General features: G+C 35.0%; 1 protein-coding gene across 9 annotated transcripts in view; it reads left to right on the top strand.

Annotated features, from left to right (window-relative positions):
* The window catches only part of COL24A1 (collagen, type XXIV, alpha 1), a 247,039-nt gene that overhangs the window by 213,270 nt on the left and 8,537 nt on the right, over positions 1–25,232 (top strand). For 8 of the 9 annotated variants that reach the window (XM_012722607.1, XM_012722606.1, XM_012722605.1 and 5 more), the window contains 7 exons: positions 138–200; positions 3,690–3,743; positions 5,852–5,887; positions 9,128–9,163; positions 9,258–9,284; positions 20,098–20,163; positions 20,812–20,980. In XM_012722607.1, the coding sequence (XP_012578061.1) occupies positions 138–200; positions 3,690–3,743; positions 5,852–5,887; positions 9,128–9,163; positions 9,258–9,284; positions 20,098–20,163; positions 20,812–20,980 (451 nt within the window). Of the gene's footprint in view, positions 1–137; positions 201–3,689; positions 3,744–5,851; positions 5,888–9,127; positions 9,164–9,257; positions 9,285–20,097; positions 20,164–20,811; positions 20,981–25,232 lie in introns of those variants that run through there. The other variant, XR_001145261.1, reaches the window with a different exon arrangement.

The following is a 25,232-nucleotide window of genomic DNA, read 5'->3' as shown; positions in this document are numbered from 1 at the left end:
TGAAGTGGCTTTAGCTTCTTAGTGCGGTGCTTTAACCCGCTGCGCCACCAGGGATGGCCCAAGAGTCAATTCTTAATAGATAATTATAAGACTTTTTCATCTGTAAAATGATTTCAGCTCTTTATTTTTATTTCCAGGGTCCTGAAGGAGATGCTGGCATTGCTGGAATATCAGGTCCTAAAGGTCCTGTAGGACAAAGAGTAAGTATAGTCATTTTGCCTGCCCAGGATTTGTGATTCCTTGCTGGTTGTAGGAGTTAGGGTTAAGAACTCTAAAATTAATACACTCCAAATGAATGACTTACTAAAATGACTTTTAAGGTACAAATTCACTAGCGCCACATGCAGAAGTCCTCAAACTTTTCAATTATATGACCCATCTGAGCAAAAGACCACCCAGATGTCCCAGTTCTTTTCAGAAATCATCAGAATTAATGTGAATACTGGTTAATGCATTTATTAACTCACACCAAGAACAGAAAGCAGATTTATAAGTGCTAATGCAACCAGAGACCACCCCCAACTACCACCTGCAAGAGGCTTGCTTGCTTATTATCCTCAGACCACACTTTGAAAAATATTTCCTGATAGCTAGTAGGTATCCCCAGAGAGGGATGAGGAACCTGCTTAAAGAGTTGCAAAGCACAAGGACTGAAGAATTTCTTAGCTGTTTAGAACCTGGTATTGCAACAGAACAGAATATAATTAGAATGCATAAGCTGCCAAAAATTGCTGATTGTATTTGTTTATTGTTTATACTGTTCATGGATTTTTGCTTTATTTGTATTAATGCCAGTCCTCCAATTTTTCAAATGGTCTATAAAACTGGAAATGAAAAAAAGCACTTAGAAAACATCAAAGAATAGCTTGAGTGTAGTAGCAGCACCTCTGTGATTAACAGTCACTGTGTAGAGAAAGCAGAGAAAACAGAGCAAGTCTTTTCAGGACAGGAGGAAGAAGCCTTAAGGACCTTTGCAACAGAAAACCAGTGTCTGTTTCAAAATAGTAACTGAAAAATGAAAATATGAAGTCCTATACCGCTTTACCTATCTCCACAGTAAGTCCTTTTCAGGAATACAAACAACAGTGCTATCATGGGAAAAGTTTAAGGGCCCCCTCTCAACATTTCTTCAGGTGCAAATTTATTAGTTATTTTTATGATTTTTTAAGAACCATGGAAAGTTGAGTTTTTTATATAAAGTTTTCAATTTGTGATAATCCACAGGTGGGTTATATATTGCTAGGCTTCTCTATAGTAAATACTGCTTTTAAGTTCTTACATATATTGAGTTCCCTACTAATTAAACCCATTCATTTTAGTTTTATTAAATTCTCAACTAATTAAATACTTTCTTGATATTGTCAAAGGAAGCTTGGCCACCTGCCTAGCATCTCTCCTAAGCAGAGTCTTTCCAACTGCAGGGGTTCTGGAGACCAGAATCTGAGCCTATGCAGGCTTTTTTCCTTTGCTCTCCAAGTTGAGAGTAGAGGAAACCTTTCTTAAATTGAAATGATACAAAGAAACAGTTACCATTAAATTATACAGAAAATGCTGGAGCCTTTCCAGACCCAAAAGATAATCTTCCAATTATCCAACATAACACATCAAACCTAAGACAACACTAACATCCAGGAAAAGTGAGATTGATGTGCTCCACTGCCTTCATCAAGTACTTCCCAGGGAAGGAGCATGGTGATGCCATTCTAGCTACGTGGGTTCTAACAGCTACAAAACAAACACTGATCTCTATGTTTGCTTTTCACTTTTATTAAAGGGAAAATTCCCTCCATATTTGTCAGTGAAAAGAGAGGTACTAATGTAAGTCACAAATGCCAAACATTTGAAAAGTATGAGATATCTATATTGCATAGCAATTCAAAAAATCCTATCAGTTCACCCATAGCTCATATTCATTGTGAAGTATAGATAATCTTTTACTAAGTCAATATAGATATAAGTGAAGTGAAAAGTTTTGATATTTAGCAAAACACTATGTACCAAATACTGGTGCATAATACTGGTGTCCATTTTGTGACCCCCTGTATCATTTAATACTAATATTAAAATTCTGCAAGAGATTTAATAACCCCCATTTTTCAAGTGGGGGAAATCTCTGAAAGGTAATCTAGTCAAGAATATTTATAGTTAGTAGATATATATCTACATATATACATATTTTAAAATACATATTTTATATATGATTAGTGTACGTTTCCTGCATATAGGAAAAATCAGAATCTATCCACCTGTTTGACCAAGTAATGTGCTAGAAGGCTGTTGTTAACTGCTTAACAAGAATGTAGAATGATATTAAGTAGACCAGTGTCTTGTCCTTGCTCAGTAGTGAATAAATATGTAGTGAAAATGATATTGAATCAATTAAAATATGAAATATGAATTAATAGTTTGCACTGAAAATCTGTATTGTTGTAAGTAACTGGTCCCATCCATCCATTAAAATCATGGCACCTCATTTTTGGTCATATTAGATAAACATATAATTTTTTGCTCTTTGCTATTTCTAGAGGCCATGTGTAACTCTCCAGTTTTAACCTAATTATCATTTCAGACAGTGATGTCAAAGCTAGGTTTATTAGCTTAAAGTTTTGTGACTTTTATTCAGTGATAAAGCAGTCTACAAGATGTATTAGATTAAGTTAAGAAAACCTAGCCTCTTGATTTAATTGTAGATCGTTGAGAACTGGGTATCATATTAGTAAATTATTATTAAAGCTGCTTGTTTTGTTTAAAAGTGATTCCATTGGTTTACTTTGAGAGTCTTAGAAAAATTCTCTCATTCTGGACTACTAATGTTAAAGTTGGTTGCTGGACTGCATGACATCTTGTTTGATAGTTCTTGCTCTACCTCAGTAGAAACTGGAAAAAGAGAGCCTCCTAGATCTCTCTGCATTTATGTACTCCACATTAAGTGTGAGTCAGAAAGACTTAAATCTGCAGCCAGTAGGAATAGATGTTGGGGGAAAATACACCTAAAACAGCTATTTTGTATTCATTATGAAATTATAGGCTTCATACTTAGGGAGGAGTTGACCAGGGAGCCAACTTATTTAAGGTTATCAGCATATTCAAATACAGCTAACAGTTTCCAAGTCATTTGTCATATTTATTCTCAAATTGCTCCACATAGTAGGAGCAATTATTTTATTTTAGTAGGAGCAATTATTTTTATTTTAGGAGTGAAGAGACTGAAGTTTAGTCACATATGATGCCCTCTGATTCTCTCCTATACATTCTTTCAAGTCCATGCTGCATGTCACTCAAGCATCTACCTGTTCCTTCAACATCTTTAAAGAAACATTCAGAAATTTAGTCATCTTTTATGTAGTCTTTTTCTATTAAGTAACTCCATTTGTTAATTAATAATACATATATGAAATGGCATGACTGAAGCTATCACCATATAAAAATTGTAATACTAATTTATCATTTTGCTAAAAATCATATAGATAAGTTTCCAAGTAAGAAACTGTAATAAAATGCAGAATTGTGTCACAGACTAAGTCAAAAGTACTTTGCTATAAGATTTTATAATAAAAACTGACAAGTTGTGGACATGGGCTGTTTTACCATTGGATAATAAATTTTCTAGAATTATAATGGCAATGGACAATGAAACTCCCTGGTTTTTTGTTTGTTTGTTTGTTTGTTTTCTTTTTTTGCTTCAACAGGGAAACACTGGCCCCCTCGGCAAAGAAGGCATAATAGGCCCAACAGGTAGAACTGTAAGTTTGTTACAATTCAGGTCCTTTTTTTTCTTTTTCATATTTTTCCCCCACCCTTACCTCCAGCTCTCTCTAATTCTCTTTCTGGTTACTCCACAATGAAATTACCCTGGGTATTTGGGATGCAGAGGTCAAGAATAGGTATCTTTTCTTCTAGAAGTTGATACCTTAAAACTCAGAGATGGTGTGTGTAGAAGGAAGGTATATACAGTGACATAGACACTTAAAATTGGAATTGAGAAGAAAATAGAACTGGGACAGGGAGGAGGGGCTGAGAATCACAGGAACAGAGGTAATCACTATTACAAAAACAATCAGTTTTCTGAAAAGAGAAGGTATAGCACAAGGAGTTCAGATAGTTGAGATTTTGAGTATTTGCAAGTGACACCTTACAGGAAAGAACTAGGCAGTGGTAATAGCAGGGAAAACAGAAAAATACCAAGTTCCAATGGATAAATTCCAAGAAACGATTAGTCAACCGTGATCTTTGAGAGACTATGTTGCAGTAAAAAGTAGAGTACACGCTTCCATGGAGAAGAAAATAGATAAAATATTTAATAGTAACTATTCACAAATTCTTTCAGAACCTTTTGGGGAAAATATTTCCATATAATGCATGAAGAAACAGATGAGATTCACAGTTATTCCATATGATCTAACTAGGGAGTGGCAAAGCTAATGGTCTCACATCAAGGCTTGCACTTATTCAGGCCTGACCATTCATGCATTATCATGGAACTCTTAAGAATTAGTTGTGTCACACCTGAGAAATCAAAAAGTCTGTAAAAAATGAAAACCGATACAAAAATAAAAAATCAAAAAAGAATTAGTTGTATCTACTTTGGCAAACTTGCAGTTATTTCATGGTGTATTGTTAAGTGGATGCACTGAATTGTACAGAACAGGATATCAACATTCTAAAACCTGACTAACCACCCCAAACATGTGTGTGTGTACATGTCAACATTGCATTAGAAAAATGTATGCAGAGATATGTGCTAGATCATCAATACTGGGCTAGCGATGATGGAGGAGTTTAAAAAATAGTTTAGTAAAAATAATCTTAAATGTTAGTTTTTGAAGTTACTTTCCAATTTTAAAATGACATGTACACACACACACACACTTGGGGTGATTAGTCAGATTTTAAAATACCGATATCCTGTTATGTATACTTCAGTGCATCATGAAACAATTACAAGACAGGAAACACAAAAATAGTCATATAAGTGGTCAATAGTGAATTTATATTTTTAGCTTGTAAAATTAACAGAGTGATACTACATAATATGTATCTAGAGAGTTATACATGCCCATAGATTGCAGGTATGTGTATATGATTCTAAACCCTGGAGGACAATATTTAGACTCCAAGGTATTTATCGCAGTGTTAAAAATAGTGCTTGTAAGAAGAGCAGGCCAAACATTCTCTTCAAGTACACATGAAATTTTCTCTTAAATAAACCATATTTTGGGCCACAAAACAAATTTTCCTAAACTTAAAAGAACTGCAGTCATATAAGGTATGTTCTCTAACTATTACAGAATTAAACTAAAAGTCAGAAAGCTAGAAAGTTAATAAAATGTTCAAACACTTGAAAATTAAACCACACACTTCTAAATAACCAAAGAGAAAGTCTCAAAGAAGGGTAGAAAATATTTTAAACTGAAGGAACATATGAAAACTTGTGGAACATAGCTCAGATGGGAAAATAAGAAAGATAAAATAGGCAAAAACCCCCTTAGAAACAAGGTTTTCAGAGACTGGGAAATAATTACTAGAATTTTAACCTACTTCTATTCTAACTTGTTTTATATTTGATTTTCAGGTCAGCTGTTTGATTAATGGACTGAATAAGTAGCTTGTTTCCCCTGTCGCTCTTTAAGTGAAGACATGGATAGCAAACTAGCTTGATGAATCAGTAGATCGTTTTTGTTTTGCCTTGCTTTACTTAGGAAAAGAAAACTGAAATTTATGTGAATTCACTAAACAAATCTTACTGGATAGAAAAAAAAAACAAAATATAAATTTTTGTCTTTCTTTATACAGTATCAACTATATTTTATAAATATCAGTAATGCTGAACTAGCTTTTTTTCTTCTTTTAGGGACCAAGAGGTGAAAGGGGCTTCAGAGGTGAAACTGTAAGTTTAACTAAGTTTGTGGTTAATAAATCACTTGTCATTGAGCTATAAGGTCTATGAAAATAAAGAACATGTTTGTTTTATTCATTTTTAATACTCTGCTATAAAATTATAGATCTTAGTAAGTAGAACCAACTCTCATAGCATATCACAGTGAAACCTGTTTAAGTCCTAGCATGTTTAAGAACCTGCCAGTCACGTGCTTCCCAGATCGCTGTGTGAAATGGAATATTTGTCTTGTAAGGCATCAGGAAAGCAAGTGTAGATTCCAGAACAAAGCGTGTCAGTTCATTTCAGGTATATAACTGAGTATAGTCAGCATGGCAGAGGACTGCAAAGCAGGAACAATCATTAGTTCTATATTACAGGCATTCACAAACAATGGGGCAAGGATGGACAAAGTGTACACAGCATTTTTGGGACCTAAATGGATCATACTGACACTGCTTCCCACCTTTCTGATGCCAGTTCTTCTGAGTTAAAGGGTATATTTTGTAAAAGTATCACTTTCGAGCAAATCCTACTGCATTTATTAAAGCAGTAGCCATAACCTGGTAAGGCATGTAGTAAAAGGGAAGTGGAAACCAATTACAGAAGGCACATAAAAATAAACTTAAAGATAGCAGTAAAGTCTAGATTGAAAAGTAATGAGATTACATGATGACACTGAAATTTCTGCTTTTCACCATAGACCCTATGGTGGTCTCAAAATAGGCAAATTGCATTACGTTAATTAGCTGATGAAGGGAAATTATGTGAGTTCAGATTATCTATGAATCCAAAAGGGATTCTACATTTATCTTGAGAGTGAATCACTTTTTCTTAATAGCGTACTAGCTAGATGAATAAAAATAATACCAATAAATGTTATAATGGAATAAAATTTTGTTTCTCTTGGCTCTATGCTGTGTGGTTGTTTTATTGGGGTTATCCTGCCCTGTCTTGTTTGGTTTAAAAGTATTTTGTTTTGATCATATTTGTGATGATCTAACTTGTTCTGGGTAGGCTGACATGATCCCAGTAAAATTAGCAGTTAGAAAAAATTTCCCCATTTCAATTCCTGCTTCAATGTCAAAAATAGGTTATATATTTTTTACTGAACCATTAGTGAGATTTTGCAAATCTCATCAATATGCTAAGTGGGATTAAATGTCAACTGTTTATTTTTACAATGGTGATTCAGAATGGACAAACTTGCACAGCCAAATTCACTCTGAAACTCTGTATATATGAAAAGGTTAGTTCTAACACAACATGTCCATCATGAAGCTTGTAAGGTACAAGTTTTTATACATTCTCCACTTTAAATTGTAATTATAATCACGCAAACTAAGAAATGTCCAGCAGTCGTGGTACTGGAATTCTCTACCTTTTTAGTTACCTGGTGCTTTTTGTCCTAGTTATCACAGTATACTTAGGATCAACAACTTTGTTAGTAAAGTATACTTAATATACTTTAGCCAAAATGATATCAATATTCAAAACTCAGCAGAAGATAACTTGTTTTCCCATCTTCTAACCATAATCTAACTTTGGTTCACTGTTACCATCAAGTAACCAACAAGTTAACCATCAAGTAAATTAAATTGTGAACAGACATTTCTTAACAGTGATTACTATTGTTTCATTTTGGATAAACAGCAACATAACTTTTCAAATTTAATATATACATTTTAGCTATTCTGTTTTCTAAATTAAGACTAGTTAATCTTAACATTATTCTTTCAGTAACAATTTTTGCACAACTGTGTCCTAAGCACTGTAGTTCTAGAAAACGTAAAGGTTATTAAGATATTTTTAAGGGTCTAGACACTTTCTATTATGTTACATACTATGTGATCCAGAAGGAGTGGTTAGTTGAGCAGGAAGGAGGCAGCATGGTAGATAGGCAAGGTAGATACTGAGTTTTTAAAAGGTATTGAAGAGAAATGGGAGTTAGAAAAATTAAGGAGACACATTCTTGATCAAGAAACTAGCACTTGCAAAAGAATGCAGATGTGGAAAACTTGGAAGGTTTCAGGTCTGCATATATTTGTTTATCAGTGAAGTATGGGATATGTTAGTAGGTTGAAATGAGTCCCAGAAACAGGAATGAGATTTCACTTTTAATAAGAACCTATACTTTTGTGTCCATTTGACTTGGATTTTCTTCTAAGCTCTGCCCCTGATTTGCTGGTTATCCAGTCCATTTTCTTAACTGTTAAAATGGAAATAAATCACACCATTAGCATATAGTGCCATATGCAACTTGACACATAGTGAGTTCTCAGTAAATGGTTATTATCTACCATTAAATTCACTCTCTACCCTCTAAGCTGTAAACAGCCACATGATTTTAACTATATGATGGCATGACTGGATTCCCATTCTACAAGTAAAAGGTAGTCAACAGAGTGAAGAGAATAAAGTCAGGAAGTCAGATTAGGAATGCAAGCAAAACAAGAAGTCTTAGCTGATCAGTTGCCGTTGATCAGGTGGCTTAATCAACAAATACTTACTTCCACAGTTCTAGAGACTGGGAAGTCTAACATCAAGGTACTGGCAGATTTAACATAGCATAAGGACCTATAATACGATTCTTTCCCTGGTCTGCAGAGGCCCATCTTGGTGATAACCTCATATGGTGGAGAAAGAGATTCTCTCTCTGGTGACATTTTTCAAGGACAGTGCCACTCACAAGGTGTCTACCCTTATGACCTAATTATTTCCCAAGGTCCCACCTCTAAATAGTCTTATATTGGAGAGCAGCTCTTCAACATATGAATTTGTTGGGAGTATGGGTGAAGACCACAGCACATGATCATTACTCAGTTAAGAGTCGCTATGATGGAAAAGTGGTGTTGGGATAAGTTTGGAGAGGAAATCAATAGTAGTGACCAAATCATAGGTGAATTTTACAATAAAAGAAGAGGTGTCAAAGAATACTATCTGTGATAGGTGGACAGTAGAAATAACAGAGAAAATATACAGAGATAGTATTAATATTTTAAAGGTTACATTTCTGTTTATTTTAATGAGTAATTCAGTCTCTAGTAATAGCAGTAAAACTTAAAATATCCAGCTCATTTATGAATGTAGGTTATAGCTAAGTGCAAGAGCATGTAGCTTTAAAATACTAAAATGGCTTTGTATATTTTAACTTACCTCACACAAATAGGCGATGTTAAAGCCCAGTTCTTTTGCATATATCAAATCAAAAGAATAGTAAGTTCATACTGTGGTTCTTTCCATTTCTTTCAGGGTCCCCAAGGACCAAGAGGTCAACCAGGGCCTCCAGTGAGTTCATTTACATTTACACCTGTTTACTGTTGATGCTAATATACTTGCTTATCTACTAAACAAATACTTTTTAAAATTTATTATGTTATAGGGTCCACCTGGAGCACCGGGTCCAAGAGTAAGTTTTATTTTATGTTGGTATATCATATTGACTTTTAAATTTCTCCTATTCCTGTTCAAAGGTGTCCCTCTTCTCAGTCACTGTTCCTTTGCTCATCTTATACAGAGTCATCCCAAGCATGTTAACTTGAAATCCAGACCTTAAGACTTCTTACCTATAAAATGAGGATGGCATTGCTTACTTCCTTGGGTAGATTTGAGCTTTAAATAAGAAGTAAAGTTCTCAGTACATTACCTGACAGAAGAAGTCTTCGAAAATACTCCCTCGATTTCTTCCTGCTTGAGGTCTAGCTCTCCTTGTAATTGTTCTTTCTTGCCAACCAAAGTTGGCCACTTTTTAGGCTTTACATGAACAACCTTCAAGTACTAGTGGCTATAGAAAGTCTCAAGTTTTTCATGTACTTGCTTGTTGTGAAACTATCACAATCCAAATTTTGCTCCCCTTGTCTTTTAGGTAATGTTTCAGTTGCTTCATTATCAGCTATTACCTCCAGGTTTCTGATTTTCTAAGTTTGGTCTCCATTTGCCTTCCTACAGGATGTCTTCTTCCATCCCAACCTCATCTATACCCTAATCCCACAGTGTCCTGGTCAAGTCTCAAGGTCCTTGGTCAGACTCACTGTAAGCTCCACAGTCACACAGTGGTCAGTTCTCTGCTTTACAAGCCTTAGTTATTTACACACACACTGCTCTGATATTTCTAGCAGCTGTAGTTGGTGGATCATTGTGATCAACTCTCAGCAGTCTGGGAACACTTTAATCCCCTCATCATTTCACTGGGGCAAGAAATAGGCTTCAAGAAAAAATACCACAAGGAATGCTGCTCCCTTGAAAATGGGAGACATACCTCTATGCTTTTTTAAATCGCTCCCCCTTTTTGACCCACTGACTGATGGGGTGACTCCTTGTGTGAACATCAGTGGGGATGTCTTTAAGTCATCAAATTACTCTCCACTTTTCTATTCTCCTCCTTTGCCCCACTTTCCCACAGTGTGTGGGTTAAAGTACCCTCTTATGTTTCCTTCCCACATGAAAATGACTTTGATAATAAGTTAGAAAAAAAATCACACATATTGGGAAATTAGAAGTCTTTAGTGAGAGGTTTCACCTTGCAGTTCCAGACTTTGGGGCATTGTATCCCAATCACACTTGGCAGATGTTTGTACAGAGATTCCTGTACACCCAAATCAAGTAGGGCACTTGACAGGCTTTTGGCCTAAGCAAAATATGGATATTAATATATACTTTAAAGAATTATTGGGAGATTAAATGAGAAAATGACATATTATAGATACTCAAAATGTTAGTTTGTTTCCTTCTTTTCTCCTTCCCTGTTTTCCTTTTGCTTTGCCAGTATGAAAGCCAACTGCCTTAACTTGTCTTTCTGGAATTTGCAGTGTCCTTTGTAGAAAAGTAATCATTCAGCTACTTGAGAAAAAGATTCTGTAACAGAATTTAAATGTCAGTGAGGAAATACATTATCTAAACTCATCTTAGGATCATATCTTCTGTAAAACTTAAACTCTATCCTTTCATCACATTGCAAGATACCATCATTCCCCTTCTTCATATCCATTTATTTTCAGGCCAGTTTCCTTCTACTAGATTATAAGCTCTAAAAACAGTCATCATTTTTTAAGATTTATTTTCTAATCAAGCCCTTAATATGTACCTACTAAATAAAAGAATAAATAAATAGGAAAAGGAAGTCACAGCTCTAGAACATTTTTGTGTGAATTCTCCAAGCTAGAAGACTTCACTTAGAGGGATGCAGTGTCTAAAATTAGAGAGATAAAAACCCTCTTAGCAACTTTTAGTAATTAATTCAGACTGTGCGTTGGGATTCATTAGTCAGTGGACCATGAGACCAAATGAATGAAGATATGCTGAGTGACTGTTTAATGCGCATGGGCTTTCTTTTATAGATGATGAAAGGTTTTGAAATTAAATAGTAGGAATGGTTGCACAACTCAGTGGAGTTATAAAAATCAACTAAATTGGATGCTTAAAGACAGAAAATCGTAAACATTAGTATAAAACATGGTAAATTTACATTAAATAAATTTTACATAAATAAGCAAAAGTATATCACCACTTGTAATATTAATATAGTTTTGTCAGACTTTTAGTAAATATGTTAGTTTGTGTAAACTGTGCCATAATGTAAAAATCTTCTCAGTGTGGGTAAAAATAAGTTTGAAAACTTCTAATCCAATCCACAGCCCTTTATAAGATCTATGAAAGGAAGTTTTCCTAACCAAATTCCTAAAATAGAACTAAGAGGAAATGTTTCACCAAAAAGGTGTGTGTGAGGTGTGTGTGTGTGTACTGATGGCAATTTTTTTTAAATAATAGTTTACTTTTACATCATTTTGTACCTTTTTCCATCTCAGTTGTAATCCCCATGGGGGATTACAACTTACCTATGTGCTGATGATGGAACTTTTTAACATGATACTAATATCAGGGCGATACCAATAACTTAGTGTACATGCTAAGATATAAAGGAACTAACAAAGAAATCTACCAATAGATGTCAAAGTAATTAAAAATGCTAGTTGGAAAAAAGAGAACAAGGTGGATGTGTGATCTTGTGTATAGAATGGGATGGAAAAAATCACTAAAAATCACTAAATGAGGGCCCTCCCTGGTGGCACAAAAGGCTAAATCACAGCACTATGAAGCTATCGCAGCTACTGTAGCAGAGTTCGATCCCGGCCAAGGAAGTGACCCAAATGGCACAACAGACCTCTCCTGACCCACCTACTGCTCCCCTCAGCAGTGTACTTCATCAGTCTGCTGCTGCTCCCTATTGTGTCTCTGATGAATCCTCTCATGCCCTGCACCTCTGACCTGTACCCCAGGTCTGTATGCATAATTTTTTTTAAAATCACTAAATGAGAGAAGGAATCTTTGATTGATTTATTCAACTAATTGGTTGACTGTGAAACCTGAATTTATGGATTGAGAAGTGGCAGTTACTGGTATAACCCTGAATCCCTAAAACAAGCCACTGCTTCCACCACGAAGAAGTCCATGACATGAATTCAGTTCTAATCCCATCAATGTTTTCATTATCCAGTTATCTTAATATTTCAGATGCCTGGAAAATAGTACTTCTCAAAATATCGATATGCCCAGACATGCTCTACATTTTATTTAAATAAACTGGGAGAGAATTTTGAGGATTACATTCCCCAAGCTTCAGTAACTTTTTAACTTCATTCAGTAGTTCCACCATTCTGATTATTCCTTATTTTGTCTTCATGTTTTATTAACCTGAAGTGATTTTCATGTGAAAGTGTGTTTTCTCTAACTAGAGTGCATGGATTCCTTCACTGCAAGTAATAAAGAGTTTGACATTCAGTGTGGACACTTAGATGCTGAGTAACTTCCCAGCACCAAACTGCTTTTGGTCAAGCCACTGTGTTGTGCAACCATTCCTATTAGTTAGTTTCAAAACATTTTCATCACTTCTAAAAAGAAACCCCTGCACATTAACCAGTCATTCTCTATATATTTTGAAACTCACCCAATTGGTCTCATTTACTGATTTGTAATAATTGTTTCTTAATACATTCCCTCTGGGCCTGGCCTCCTTCAGTAATAACTGATGGGAAAAATAATAAATTCAACTAATAAATGCCTACTGTGTACCAGGGATGAACTAGGGGAGTACATTGGTATTTGAGAACTACGGATATTGCCAAAAAAAATTCATGTATTTGAGTGTTATGCATTTTTTCCTAATGGCTGTTGGGGAAAAAAATCCTTTATTATTGAGTGGACATTTGCACTGAAGGTGGTTAAAATTGCTGGTACTGCAACATGGATCAAATACCAAATCCTACACTAAAATCAATTAAAAGTCATGATATTTTTTACTACCCCACACTCACAGAAAGTAAAACAAGTTCATTTTACCTAAGAATATCCTGCAGTTTATTCATCCATTCAGTCCTCTGTAAGTGGTCATTAAAGTTGTTTCCAATCCTTTCATAATACACCGAGTATTCATGTCTTGTTTTTATGCATATCATTTTGTAGAATATCTGTAGAGTCAACTCCTAGAATTAGGATGGTTGGGATAATAATGAACATTTGCTATTTATCATTTTTAATTGTAAAAATATACATCATAAAATTTATCATTTTGGCTATTTCTGGATGTGTTATTCAATGGTATGAAGTACACTCACATTGTGCAACCATCACCTCCACTCATCCTTTCTTTCACCTTCCAATATTTAAACACTAAATCCATTAAACATGATCGCCTAATCCTCCTTTTCCCCAATCCCTGCAAACAATATTCTACTTTTTATTTTGACTTCCCAGGTCTCAAATATATGGAGTCATATAGTATTTGTCCTTTTTTAACCAATTTACTTCATTTAGCATAATGCCTTCAAGATTCACCCATGTTTTAGTATGTATTAGAATCCCTTTCCTTTACAAGGCTGAATAATATGCCATTGTGTATCTACAACACATTCGGTTTATCCAGATGAACATTTAAATAGCTTCTACCTTTTAGCTATTGTATAAACAATACTATTAGCATAGGTGTACAAATAATCTGAGTCCCTGCTTTTAATACATTTTGGTACATGTCATCTGGTATTCTATGTTTAATATTTTTTGCAGAACTGCTATATTATCTTCCACAGCAGCTGCATCATTTAACATCCCCACTAGCAATGCAGAAGATTCCAATTTTGCCACATCTGTGTCAATACTTAATATCTTCTTTGGAAAATATGTTTTTACATCAAATTTGGGACATACTCAGACATCATTTATTGAAATAGCCTTACTTCCTTTTTCCTCTCCCTGTCTGAGACTCCCTCTATGCATATTCTGGCATACTACATAGTGTCTTATAGGTCTTTTTTGTTTTCTTCATTCCATTTTTTTATACTTCTTTGACTATATAATCTCAATAAGCCTATTCTCAAGTTTATGGATTCTTCTGCATACTGAAATCTGTTGAGCCTCTCTAGCAAATTTTCATTTCAATTATTATTGTACCTTTCAATGCCAGAATTTCTATTTGCTTCTTTTCCATAATTTTGTGCATACAGAACTGGGGTACAGGCCAGAGACTCAGGGGTGGCAAAAGACTTCACCAGAGACAGAGTGGGGAGCAGAACAGGCAGATCGACAAAGTACACTGCTGAGGGGAGTAGCAGGCAGGTCAGGAGAGGTCTGCCACGCCATGTGGTCACCTCCGGGGCAGGCGGGAATCGAACTCATGTGGAAGTGGTTTCAGCTTCTTAGTGCAGTGCTTTAACCCACTGCGCCACCAGGGAGGGCCATAATTTCTATCTCTTTATTGGTATTCTTTATTTGGTAAGATATCTTTTGTATACTTGCCATATGTTCCATAAACATGGTTTTCTTTAGCTTTTTTAATATAACTACAATATCTCACTAAAGTCTGTCTATTAAGTCCAACATCTGAACTTCTTCAGGGTCAGTTACTATGAACTGCCTGTTTCCCTAACCCCTTACACATGGGCCACATTCAGTGTTATTTTGCATGTTTCATAATTTTCTATCAAAAATTGGAATTTTAAGTAATATGACATGGTCCCTCTGGAAATCAAATTCTGCCCCTCCCCTTGCTAATCACGGGTATAGTTGTTTGCTTAGTGACTTTCCTGAATTTTATAGTCTATACTCATTTTGGTCTGACCAATACTCAGCAGAAACATTCCCTTAAAAGGGCCATCCTACCAAAAGCACTATACAGATTTAATGCTATTCCAACAAAAATCTCAATTACATTCTTCAGAGAAATAGAACAAATATTGATGAGATTTATATGGAACCACAAGAAAACCTCAAGTAGCCAAAACTCTCCTGACTAAAGTGAAAGAGACTGGAGGCATCACAATCCCAGACTTAAATCTGTACTACAAAGCCATAATAATCAAAACTGCATGGTATTGGAACAAGAACAGACATACAGCCCAGTGGATACAAATGGAAACCCCAGATATAAACCCACAGGTTCATAATGGACAGCTGTTTTACAAAGGAGCAAAGAAAGTTTGTTCAACAAATGGTTCTAGGAAAACTGGACCACTGTGTACAAAAAAAAAAAAAAAATGAAGCTCAACTACATCACACCTTGAGCAAAAACCAACTCAAAATGGATTAAAGAACTAGAAATAAGACCTGAAACCATACAATATCTAGAAGGAAAAGGTAGGTGAAATTCTGCATGACATTTCAATAGTACCTTTACAGATACATCACCCAAAGCAAAGATAGTGAAGGAAAGGATAAACAGCTGAGACTATATCAAATTAAAGAACTTCTGTCCAGCAAGAGACAATACACAAAACAGACACCCCACTGATTGGAGAAAATATTTGCATACAATACTAATAACAAAGGACTGATCACAAAGGTACACAGAAAGATGGTTAAACTCAACAAAAATAAAGTGAACAACCTCATCAAAAAATGGGCAGAAGAGCTACAAAGATACTTCTCCAAGTAACACAGATGGCCAGCAGGCATATGAAAAAATGTTCAACATCACTTGTGTTAAGGAAAATGCAAATTAAAACCACAATGAAATACCACCTCATACCAGTGAGAATGGCACATATTAAAACAACTAGCAACAACAAATGTTGGTGAGGATGTGGAGAAAAAGAAACTCTCCTACATGCTAGCTGATACATACACTATCAAAAGATATCAAAAGATAAACTCATGCCTTTTGCAGCAACATAGATGGAGCTGGAAAGGATCATGCTTACTGAAATAAGCCAGAAAGAAAAGGTAAAATACCGGATGGCTTCACTTATAGCAGGAGCATAAGGGATCAGGATGAAAAAGAGAGAGAGAAACAAACGTAATAGAGTAAAAATGAAAACAATGAACAACTATAAATGAGAGATGTTTTATGGGGGTGGAAAAGGGAATAGGAAGAGTTGGGGTGGGAAGAGTTGCACTGAACTATGGTGATACCACACGGGTGAACTGATGGTGGGAAGCCCATGGGGATTACAACTGAGATGAAAAAGTGCACAAAATGCAGAGTGATGATATATATATATATATAAAAGAAAATACTCCCTTAAATGCCAGAATCAGTAAGACTCCCAGTTTCTGCTCAAGGGCCCTTAGGTGTTATGTTGGATTACCCCCTCTTTGTTCAGACAGATATCTGACTACAATACTTCCCCTTCACTTCCTGCTTTCACACAGTATGGAGGTTAGCCAGTGGGATAGCTTAGCTTTCTCCAGCTTCTCCTCAGTGTGGTTCTACACATAGACTTCTAGATCCCCAGGAGCATCAGAACTTTTCAAAGTCTCTATGGATATGGAATTCTTCAGTTTTTCCTTGTAAGCCTTTTGTTAGCCTATTGTTTGCCCTAACAATTTTCTACGTCTTCACGCTGCCACAAAATTAATTTTCTTGAAATATTTTTGAAGACTTCTCTTGCATTAAAGACTTCTTCAATTAAATGGGTTCTGAGTCACATAAAATAGACTTGCAAGTGATGTGTTCTAGAGCACTTCCAGACAACTCAAATAATTATAATTCCTGGAAATGAGGCTTTAAACACCCTCCCATCCCATTGTTTCCTCTTGTGGTTTCCAGATTTTTGTTTTCACTGTGATTATAGGATGTTAGTTTTCAAGAATACCACAGTGTTGGAAAGAGTAACATAGGAGATGAACAAGTTAAAGCTTACCCTTGTCAAGATTCATAAAGCTTACCCTTGTCAAGATTCAGCTATTTTTCTTAAGTAAATATATGTGTTCCAGATTGCTAAAGCATTTTATTGGTTTCTGTAATTCTGAAAAACTTCATTCTGACATTTTTTTCCAGTTTTCTCATTGCTTTTATAGATGAAAGGATTCTGGGAAGGCATTACACCACTTTTTTTGTTGTCCTCAATTCTCTATTCTTGAGTATATCATTTAGCAATCTGTGTGATGAAATGGAAGAACTTATAACATGTCTGACTGAAGTACAATGATTGCCTCAGATAAAAACACTGAAATTGTTTAACATTCTAAACTTATGCTTTTTCATGGAGTACTAGTTACTGTTGCAAAGACTAACAAGTTACTTAGACATCAATATTGAACAGATATTTTCTTAAAAACAACTGATCTATCATTTTAAAGAAAAAAAGGACAGAATTTGATACCATAAATACATTACAAGCAAATATAAGAATTGGAGAGAATCTGCATCCACAACTATGAGTTTGACAACTTCTCATACTTAGGTTCTTCTGATGTGCTTGTTAATGATGTTATTGAATGTAATTTTTTAAATATTAATAAAATGTGCCCATATTATATCATTAATCAGTATTTTCCATTTTTAAGATAGACCAATATCTTTTAAAAACAAAAGAATACAAGATGTGGTTTCAAATTTCATATTTCAGTTATTCCTCAAGAAGGGACTTGTTTTGGTATCCTATCTACGAATACACACAACTACCCGAAAAAAGCTATTAATCATTTGCCAACTGTGTATCTTTTATAAAACCAGATTATCTACATTTATTTTAAAATAACATTGGGTACAGAAGCAAATATAAATCGAGCTATATTCTGTTAATATAGACATTAACGAAATGTACAAAAATGTAAAATAGTATTACTCTTCACTAATTTTTTATTCTGAAAAATTACTAGGATTATACTACATTTTATTTTAATCAATTAACACAAATTATTAAACAATATTTTAAATTTTATATTTTAATTTCTATAGTAAATATCACAAGTTATATAATTTAGATAGGTAAAAATTGCTCAAGGACTTAATATTTTATTTACATATTTTTACATCATTGTTGATTTTTGTGCAGTATTTGATTTTTCCTCTTAGGTGTCTTCCCCATAAAATTCCCACTGCCAATACACTTGTAAACTGTCTCCATAGACTCTTGTGTTCTTCGCTCCCATTTTGATCCAGCTCCCTCCTCCTCCCCTCCTGAATGTCTCTGACATAGTTCACCTGATAGTTTTGTCTTTTTTTTTTTTCCTGATTCCTTGCTTTGATATCCCCATGTTCTTCCTATAAGTGAAGCCACCCAGTAATTTTTCTTTTTCCTTCTGACTTCACTGAGCGTTATTCCTCCCAGCTTCCCCCACATTGCTGCAAAGGACATAAGTTTATCTTTTATGATTGCTGAATAGTATCCTGTAGTGTATATACACCACATCTTTTTAATCAAGTTTTTGGACATTAGTTTTTTCATCTGTTTTTGGGCATTAGTTTGTTTCCATATTTTAGCTATTGTAAATAGGGCTGCAACATAGGAGTACAGGTTTCCTTTTGAATTACTGTTTTTCTGAAGGACTTAATATTTTAAAATATAAAAGGAGCCTAAATCTGAAGAGCTTAAGAACTGATATGCTAGGTTTCTGAAGATTAACTCCCTAATCAGAAACTAGCTGGAAAAATAAAATGACTTGTTTAGTACATAATTTAGTCGCATATGTTTACAGGCAATATTTTCATACAACCTCTCTGCAAAATTTGCCCATTCATGGAGGGATCAGGGTCAGAATCGCTCAGTCAGCACACATTCTTTGGGACTCAGCCATCTGCTTCTTGAATTGGCCATGCTTCTTTATCTGATGGCTTTGGGCAAGATAGTTACTGCTTCCTGGATCTCTCTCCTACCTAGCAGTTCTTACTTATTTACTATCCAAATGCAAATGCTATGAATTCAGGGAAGGTTTCCTTGACCTCTCCCTTCCAAACCTCTGTATTTCTCAGAGAAGTTAATACACTTTTCCTTCATAGCATATTTGACAGTACATACTTATTTTCTTGAAAGAATTATAACAACAAAACTTAAGCGCCACAAGGGGAAGTTTCTTTTTTGCTTACTGTTTTATCCTTAACATGTATCACCATGTTGGCAGTATGGCTCTATGGAATGACTCAATTATTTTCAAATATAAAAACCACATGTTGAGACAAGGAAGAGTACATTTTACTGATTGTCCCATTATTTTAAATAGTTTTGCAGATTGCCAACCATGAGTTATGATAAATCTGATTAAAACAGTTTCCATTGTATAGCTCTTTAAGTAAAAATATATCTTTGCAGTAATCATTCTGAAAGAAATCATTTAATTTTCTTACAAAGATGCCACTTCAGAACTTGCCCAGATCATGCTTTTCCGTTTCCAAGATTTAAATAAAATACTAAAAGGTTTTTGCTAATGTTTATGCTGAGTCTTTCTAAAAATATCCTTTACTTAAGGCAGGAGGAGGTTGGGTTCATGCTGTATTATTTCTTTTGGGAGTAATGGTACATTTTTTAACTTCAGAAATTTTTCTAAGACCACAAAAATATCAGATTAAACTAATGTGGTGACTACCTCAGGACAGTAGTATTTTATTCTGTTTTCCTTCCAAGAATGTAACTGTTAAAATTTACTACAGCTATTTCTTCTTCACTTTACAATTTATTAACACAGGTGATCATATTTCATTTTTCTTCATTTGAGTAACTCTTTGTGTTTTCATGAAGTGAAGATAAATAATTTCCATTTGTGGACTACAGACTTTAGTCCTGTTTTAATTATGAGACTTTTGAGACTTAGAAGAAGGCAGCATATTGTCCTTTCAGGTACCAAGACAATTTTTGCAGGATATTTTACCATTTCTAGCCATTAAAGTTACAAATCACCTTCAGATAATAAGTCTAGTATATTTTAAGGGCAGGACTTACAGAATATACAGCCTTTATGGTAGAGTACTCATAGTTGGTCTTTTTACTGATTTCAAATGGTTTTGTTTTACACAGAAACAAATAGATATCAATGCTGCTATTCAAGCCTTGATTGACTCACATAGTGCCCTACAGATGGAGGTAAATAATATATCTGACGTTATTTACATTGTCACTGTGAATATATAAATTAAGTAAAAATTTGGGGGGAAAGGAAAAATGTGACTTTATCTCAAAGGTTGTATTTTAAAAGACTGAAAATAATAAGACCGTTTTTAAGGACAATGAACATGATTTTAATAATGCATAGGTTGTTTTAAGGGGAGCATTTAAAGCAGAAATATAATGTGAATTTTTAATAATGAATTTGGAAGTCTAGCAGAAAATAGTTAAATGAAGTTAGTGTAGCTTAAGATGAGAACTATCATCACTACACATTTTTTCTAATTTAAACTCTAATCATTAAGTGTGTAATTTAAAAGTATTACATAGTAGGCAAAATAATTGTTTTGTGTCAGCTTGAAAACCAAACTTTTCTGTGTGAATTTAATCTCCTTCTTAGGATCAAAGTTACTAAAGCATGCATTTATGTGTTTGTGTGTGTGTGTGTGTGTGTGTGTATAGCTATACATAAATGGAGCGTTCTTTTCATCCTACTCCCAACTCTTTACACACAACAGGGATACATTTTTATTCTGCACTGATCACTAGACAGAGCCTTAGGATTGCATACTGATGATGGACACTCTGTACTTTTTTACTAACATGATTATTATGATGACTTGGCAGAGCTACCAGAATACTGAAGTGCCTTTAACTGACCACAGTGCAGAGATATTCAAAACCCTGAACTACATTAGCAATTTATTGCATAGCATCAAGAATCCCCTTGGCACAAGAGATAATCCAGCACGAATCTGCAAAGATTTGCTTAACTGCGAACACAAAGTAGCAGATGGTAAGTTATTGATGTCCTCAAACTTTGATGTATAGTTTCATTTCATCACTTCAGTGCATTTGAGATTGTAGTGTATTCATTCCAAATCATAATAATGTTCATAAGACCCCAGCAAAAGTAAATTCAGTGTCATCAAGAAACAAATACTCTCAGAGGTAGAGCCTTATTGAACACCTACTTTTCCCATGGAGTCCTAACTATATCCCTTGCTCGGTACCTAGAATGTCACACATTAACCTTAAAAGTCAAAAAAGGAAGGGTTGAGCTTTGGGTTGACAGACAGGCTCAGCTGCTAGGACCACATGAAGGTGACAACATGAAGGTATCACAGAGCCCCCTGTATCACATTTCCTGAAATTAGTTTTACACCAAATGAAATTTAACTTCCTTATTTCCTAATCAGTGACTATAAGGATGGAATAGTTTGTCATTCTGGAAAGTTTCTCCTCCTTATACTAATAACCCAAAATGCATTCACCAGAATAGAGCCATCAAAGAAAGGTTAAAAAATGTATATGTATTTATTTATGTATGCATGCAAGAACAGGGTACAGGCCAGAGGTGTTGGATGAGGTGAGATGATTCACCAGAGACAGAGTGGGGAACAGAACAGAACAGGCAGATTGGCTGAAATATGCTGATGGGAGCAGTGAGTAGATTAGGAGAGGTCTGCCATGCCATGTGGGTCACCTCCCTGGCCGGGGATACAATTCATGCTGCAGAGGCTGTATATAGTTTCAGTGCTGTGCTTTAACCCATTGTACCACTAAGGAGGGCCCCCAATGAAAGATTTAAAGTGGAGCAGTCATCATCATCTGATAAAGAGAGAATGTTCTACCTGCTAAAGCATGTCATCTAATTTTAATTTCTTTTGACTCAATGGCCAGATGTACAATCAGTGTAAGACAATAATATGTTGACTTGAAAAAAAAAAAAAACTACTTTTCTGTAGAGTGAATAGGATTATGTATTTTATTCCTTTAAATTTTATATGGGTATATATATATATATATATATATATATATACACACACACACACATATCTTCTTGTCCAAAGACAACTGCTTCCACTTTAGAAATATGAAAATGAACATTTTATTTATATTAATAAAATGTGTAATTCTACAGATATCTTCTACCCTATATTACAATAAAAGTATTTTCAATGTTACTTCAATTAAATTTTAAATTGTATAAATACATAAATGTTTACAGTATAAAGTCCTCCAGTAATGCTTAGGTTTGTCCCCTTATTGGAGGAAATAAAAATGCAATGCTATGGGCTTAAAATGAATAAAGGCATTTTAAGACATACAAAATCAGTGAAATCTAAGGTCTGCCTTCCTTGTAAGAGGAGGGGATTGCAAAGTATGGAAAAGATTTTTGTCCAAAGATTCTTTCACCACTTGGTGATGCAAAAGATATAGAGAAACACAAATCATCAGGGAAGGGAATGGGATAAAGAGTGGGTGGGGGGAGATGTTTTGAAGTTTTAAATGGAGTAGTTAGATAAGGCAACTCTGGGAAAGTGCCATTTGTACAATATTGGAAGGAGATAAGGGAACAAGTCGAAGAAAATCGAAGGAATGATCTTTCTGGGCAGAAAGAACACATTCAAAAATGATGGGCCTTAAGTGTACTTAATGGTCTAGGATTAGCAAGGAGAATGTATAAGGAAGAGAATGGTAAGAAATGATGTCAAAAAGATACCAAGAACCCAGAGTCTCTGAGATTTCACAGACAGCTCAAACTTACATTGAGTAAGTTGGGAAGCCTTTGTAAGTTTTTGGGCAAATGAATGACTTCATTTGACTTAGATTTTTAAAATACAACTTTGATGTTTTGTAAATATAATGAAGAAAACAAAGGTGGAAGGATCCACTGAGATTATTGAAATAATCCAGATAAGAGATGATGGAGTTGGGCTAAAATTAGTAGCAGGGGAAATAAGCAATGGTCAAGTTTTTAAATATGTATTAAGGTAGAACCAGCACTTTTATTGATAATATGGATCTCACTTATGAGAGAAATGTCATGATAATGGACAACCCTCCAGTTTTTGATTAAGCGACTCGAAGGGGAGGGTTACTGTTAATAGAGACAGAGAAGAAATTTTGAAGAAAATGTCAGTTCAGTTTTGGATATATTTAGTTTGAGATGGTTGTTAGTCATTCAAGTAAAAATGCAAAAAGAGCAGTAAGTACTCAATCTTAACAGGTACTTAGAAACTGACTTGAAATTACTTTAAATGACATACAACACCATTTGTAACCACAGACTAGTTGATGAGTTAAATTCTTATAACATATTTCTGGTAGGCAAAAAATATCATCAAACTTCTAAATTAAGACCCAAACACTTCTAATATTAAACAATAAATTGTATTCATTCAATCATTTATTTTCTAACCTCTTTAATCCAGCTCAGGGTCAGCAGTGGCCAAAGCCTATCCCAACAGCTCAGGGCACAGGCAGGAACCATCCCTAGACAGGAAGCCCTTCCACCACAGGCACACACCAAAAGTCAGTGTGACAAGGACAGTCAGCCACACCAGTTAACCTAGAACACACATCTGCAGGGTGTAGGAGAACACCCGAGGGCACACACAGATATGAGGTGAATGTGCAGCTTCACTTCAGACCTCAGTTTTTTCTCATCAACATTAAAACAGACCAACCACATCAAATGAAATAACATTATTCGAAGAAGAACCGCTGTGGGTAGGTGACTATTTGAGAGAGAGATCCTGACTAGTGGTAAAAATCTTGAAGTCCATCAAATGTAAATGGTGTCAAATTCCCTGTGACTTCATCCTAAATAAAGAACAGATGTCTAAAAACTGCACTTTAGGGTGTCCAATATTTTGAGATTGGGCAGCTAAAGGGAAGCAGGCAAAGAAAACTAAGCAGCAGCTATCAGTGAGGTAGAAAAATGAGATGAGTGTGAAGTAAAGAAAAATGTTTGCTTGAGAAGGCAGTGATTGGAGACACTGTCAAGAACTTGTTGATGTTAGCATTGCTGTGACATCTAAAATGTTTGTCTTGTTACAGTTAAAAAAAAAAATTCTGTCCTGGGGTCAAAATTTAGAATGTATGGCCCATCACAGGTGAGGACTTCAATTTCCAAAGGGCTCCACTCTTGCAGTAAAAAGAAACTGGAAGAAAGGACATATTTATAAAGCTTGTAGCTTAGCTTCACATCATTCATAAAGGCTATAAAGACCTTTCATGACCTTCACAAGAATGTCGTAGAAGAATGGTAGTAGCTAAGACCTTATCAGATTTTAAGGGAAATTGGTGGGTCTAGAGAGCTTCCATAATCAGTAACGAGTAATTTAAATTGCCTATTTTTTTTTTAAGTTTAAAGTTAAAAGCGTTGGATAGCTAACAAAGCAGTGACAAACTTTCAAGACAAGATTTTTGAAAAGATAGTATAGAGACAAACCCAATATTGAAGATGCTTTTCCCTTGTGTGTTTAGAAACTAAGTATTGCTTTTGATGGCTTTTTGAGCCAGGGGTCAAAAGTTGGAAACTGTGGTTCCCCAAAGGTAACTTAAAGTTTTCCAAGGACTCTACTCTAAGCATAAACTGTAAGAAGAGAGGCACTCCTATAGATTGTAGCCTAGCTTCATGTCATCTAGATAACTCAGAAAACCTCAAACTTTGGGCTTGGACTGATATAGTTTCAGTGCTACAGCTCCCTACCTAAGAGAAATAAACTCTTCTATAAAAGATAACATCATCCTAGGACTCAAATTATTTCCACAAATAACTTTGGACCCAGAAAACAGCAGGAATGCAAGCTGATAGAATCCTCATGAATGAAAAGTGGCAGAATAGCAAATAACAAATAGCAGAGTCAAAAGAAGAGCAAGGAAGAATGTGAAATGAAAGATATAATGGACAAGATCTATCTTACACAGGAATACTGTTTATTCGTGATGTAAGAGGAAAAAGTAGAATGTATGTATCTAAATACAGGTTTGTGAATAGACATAGTAGAAGGAACTCATGCACCTTTTCTTCAAATTGTTTCAGTTGCTTCAGTGAAAGGTCAAGAATGAGGATGAAAGGATAGGAATGATAAAATTGAGGGCAGAGGCAAAACTTTCAAGTAGTTAGCTTGAGTAGTGACTGGGAATGAGCTAGAGCAACATGGTACTGTTGTCCAGCAGCCTTATAAACATTTGAATATAAAGCCACATTAGCTGCACTGGTAGTGAGTGACACGTCATGACAGTAATTTTTTTTT

This window comes from Condylura cristata, unplaced genomic scaffold (assembly GCF_000260355.1).
Source record: "Condylura cristata isolate star-nosed mole 26May11 unplaced genomic scaffold, ConCri1.0 scaffold00008, whole genome shotgun sequence".
Taxonomy (NCBI): domain Eukaryota; kingdom Metazoa; phylum Chordata; class Mammalia; order Eulipotyphla; family Talpidae; genus Condylura; species Condylura cristata.
The sequence above is the reverse complement of the archived record's forward strand: the minus strand, read 5'-3'. Positions and strand labels throughout refer to the sequence as shown.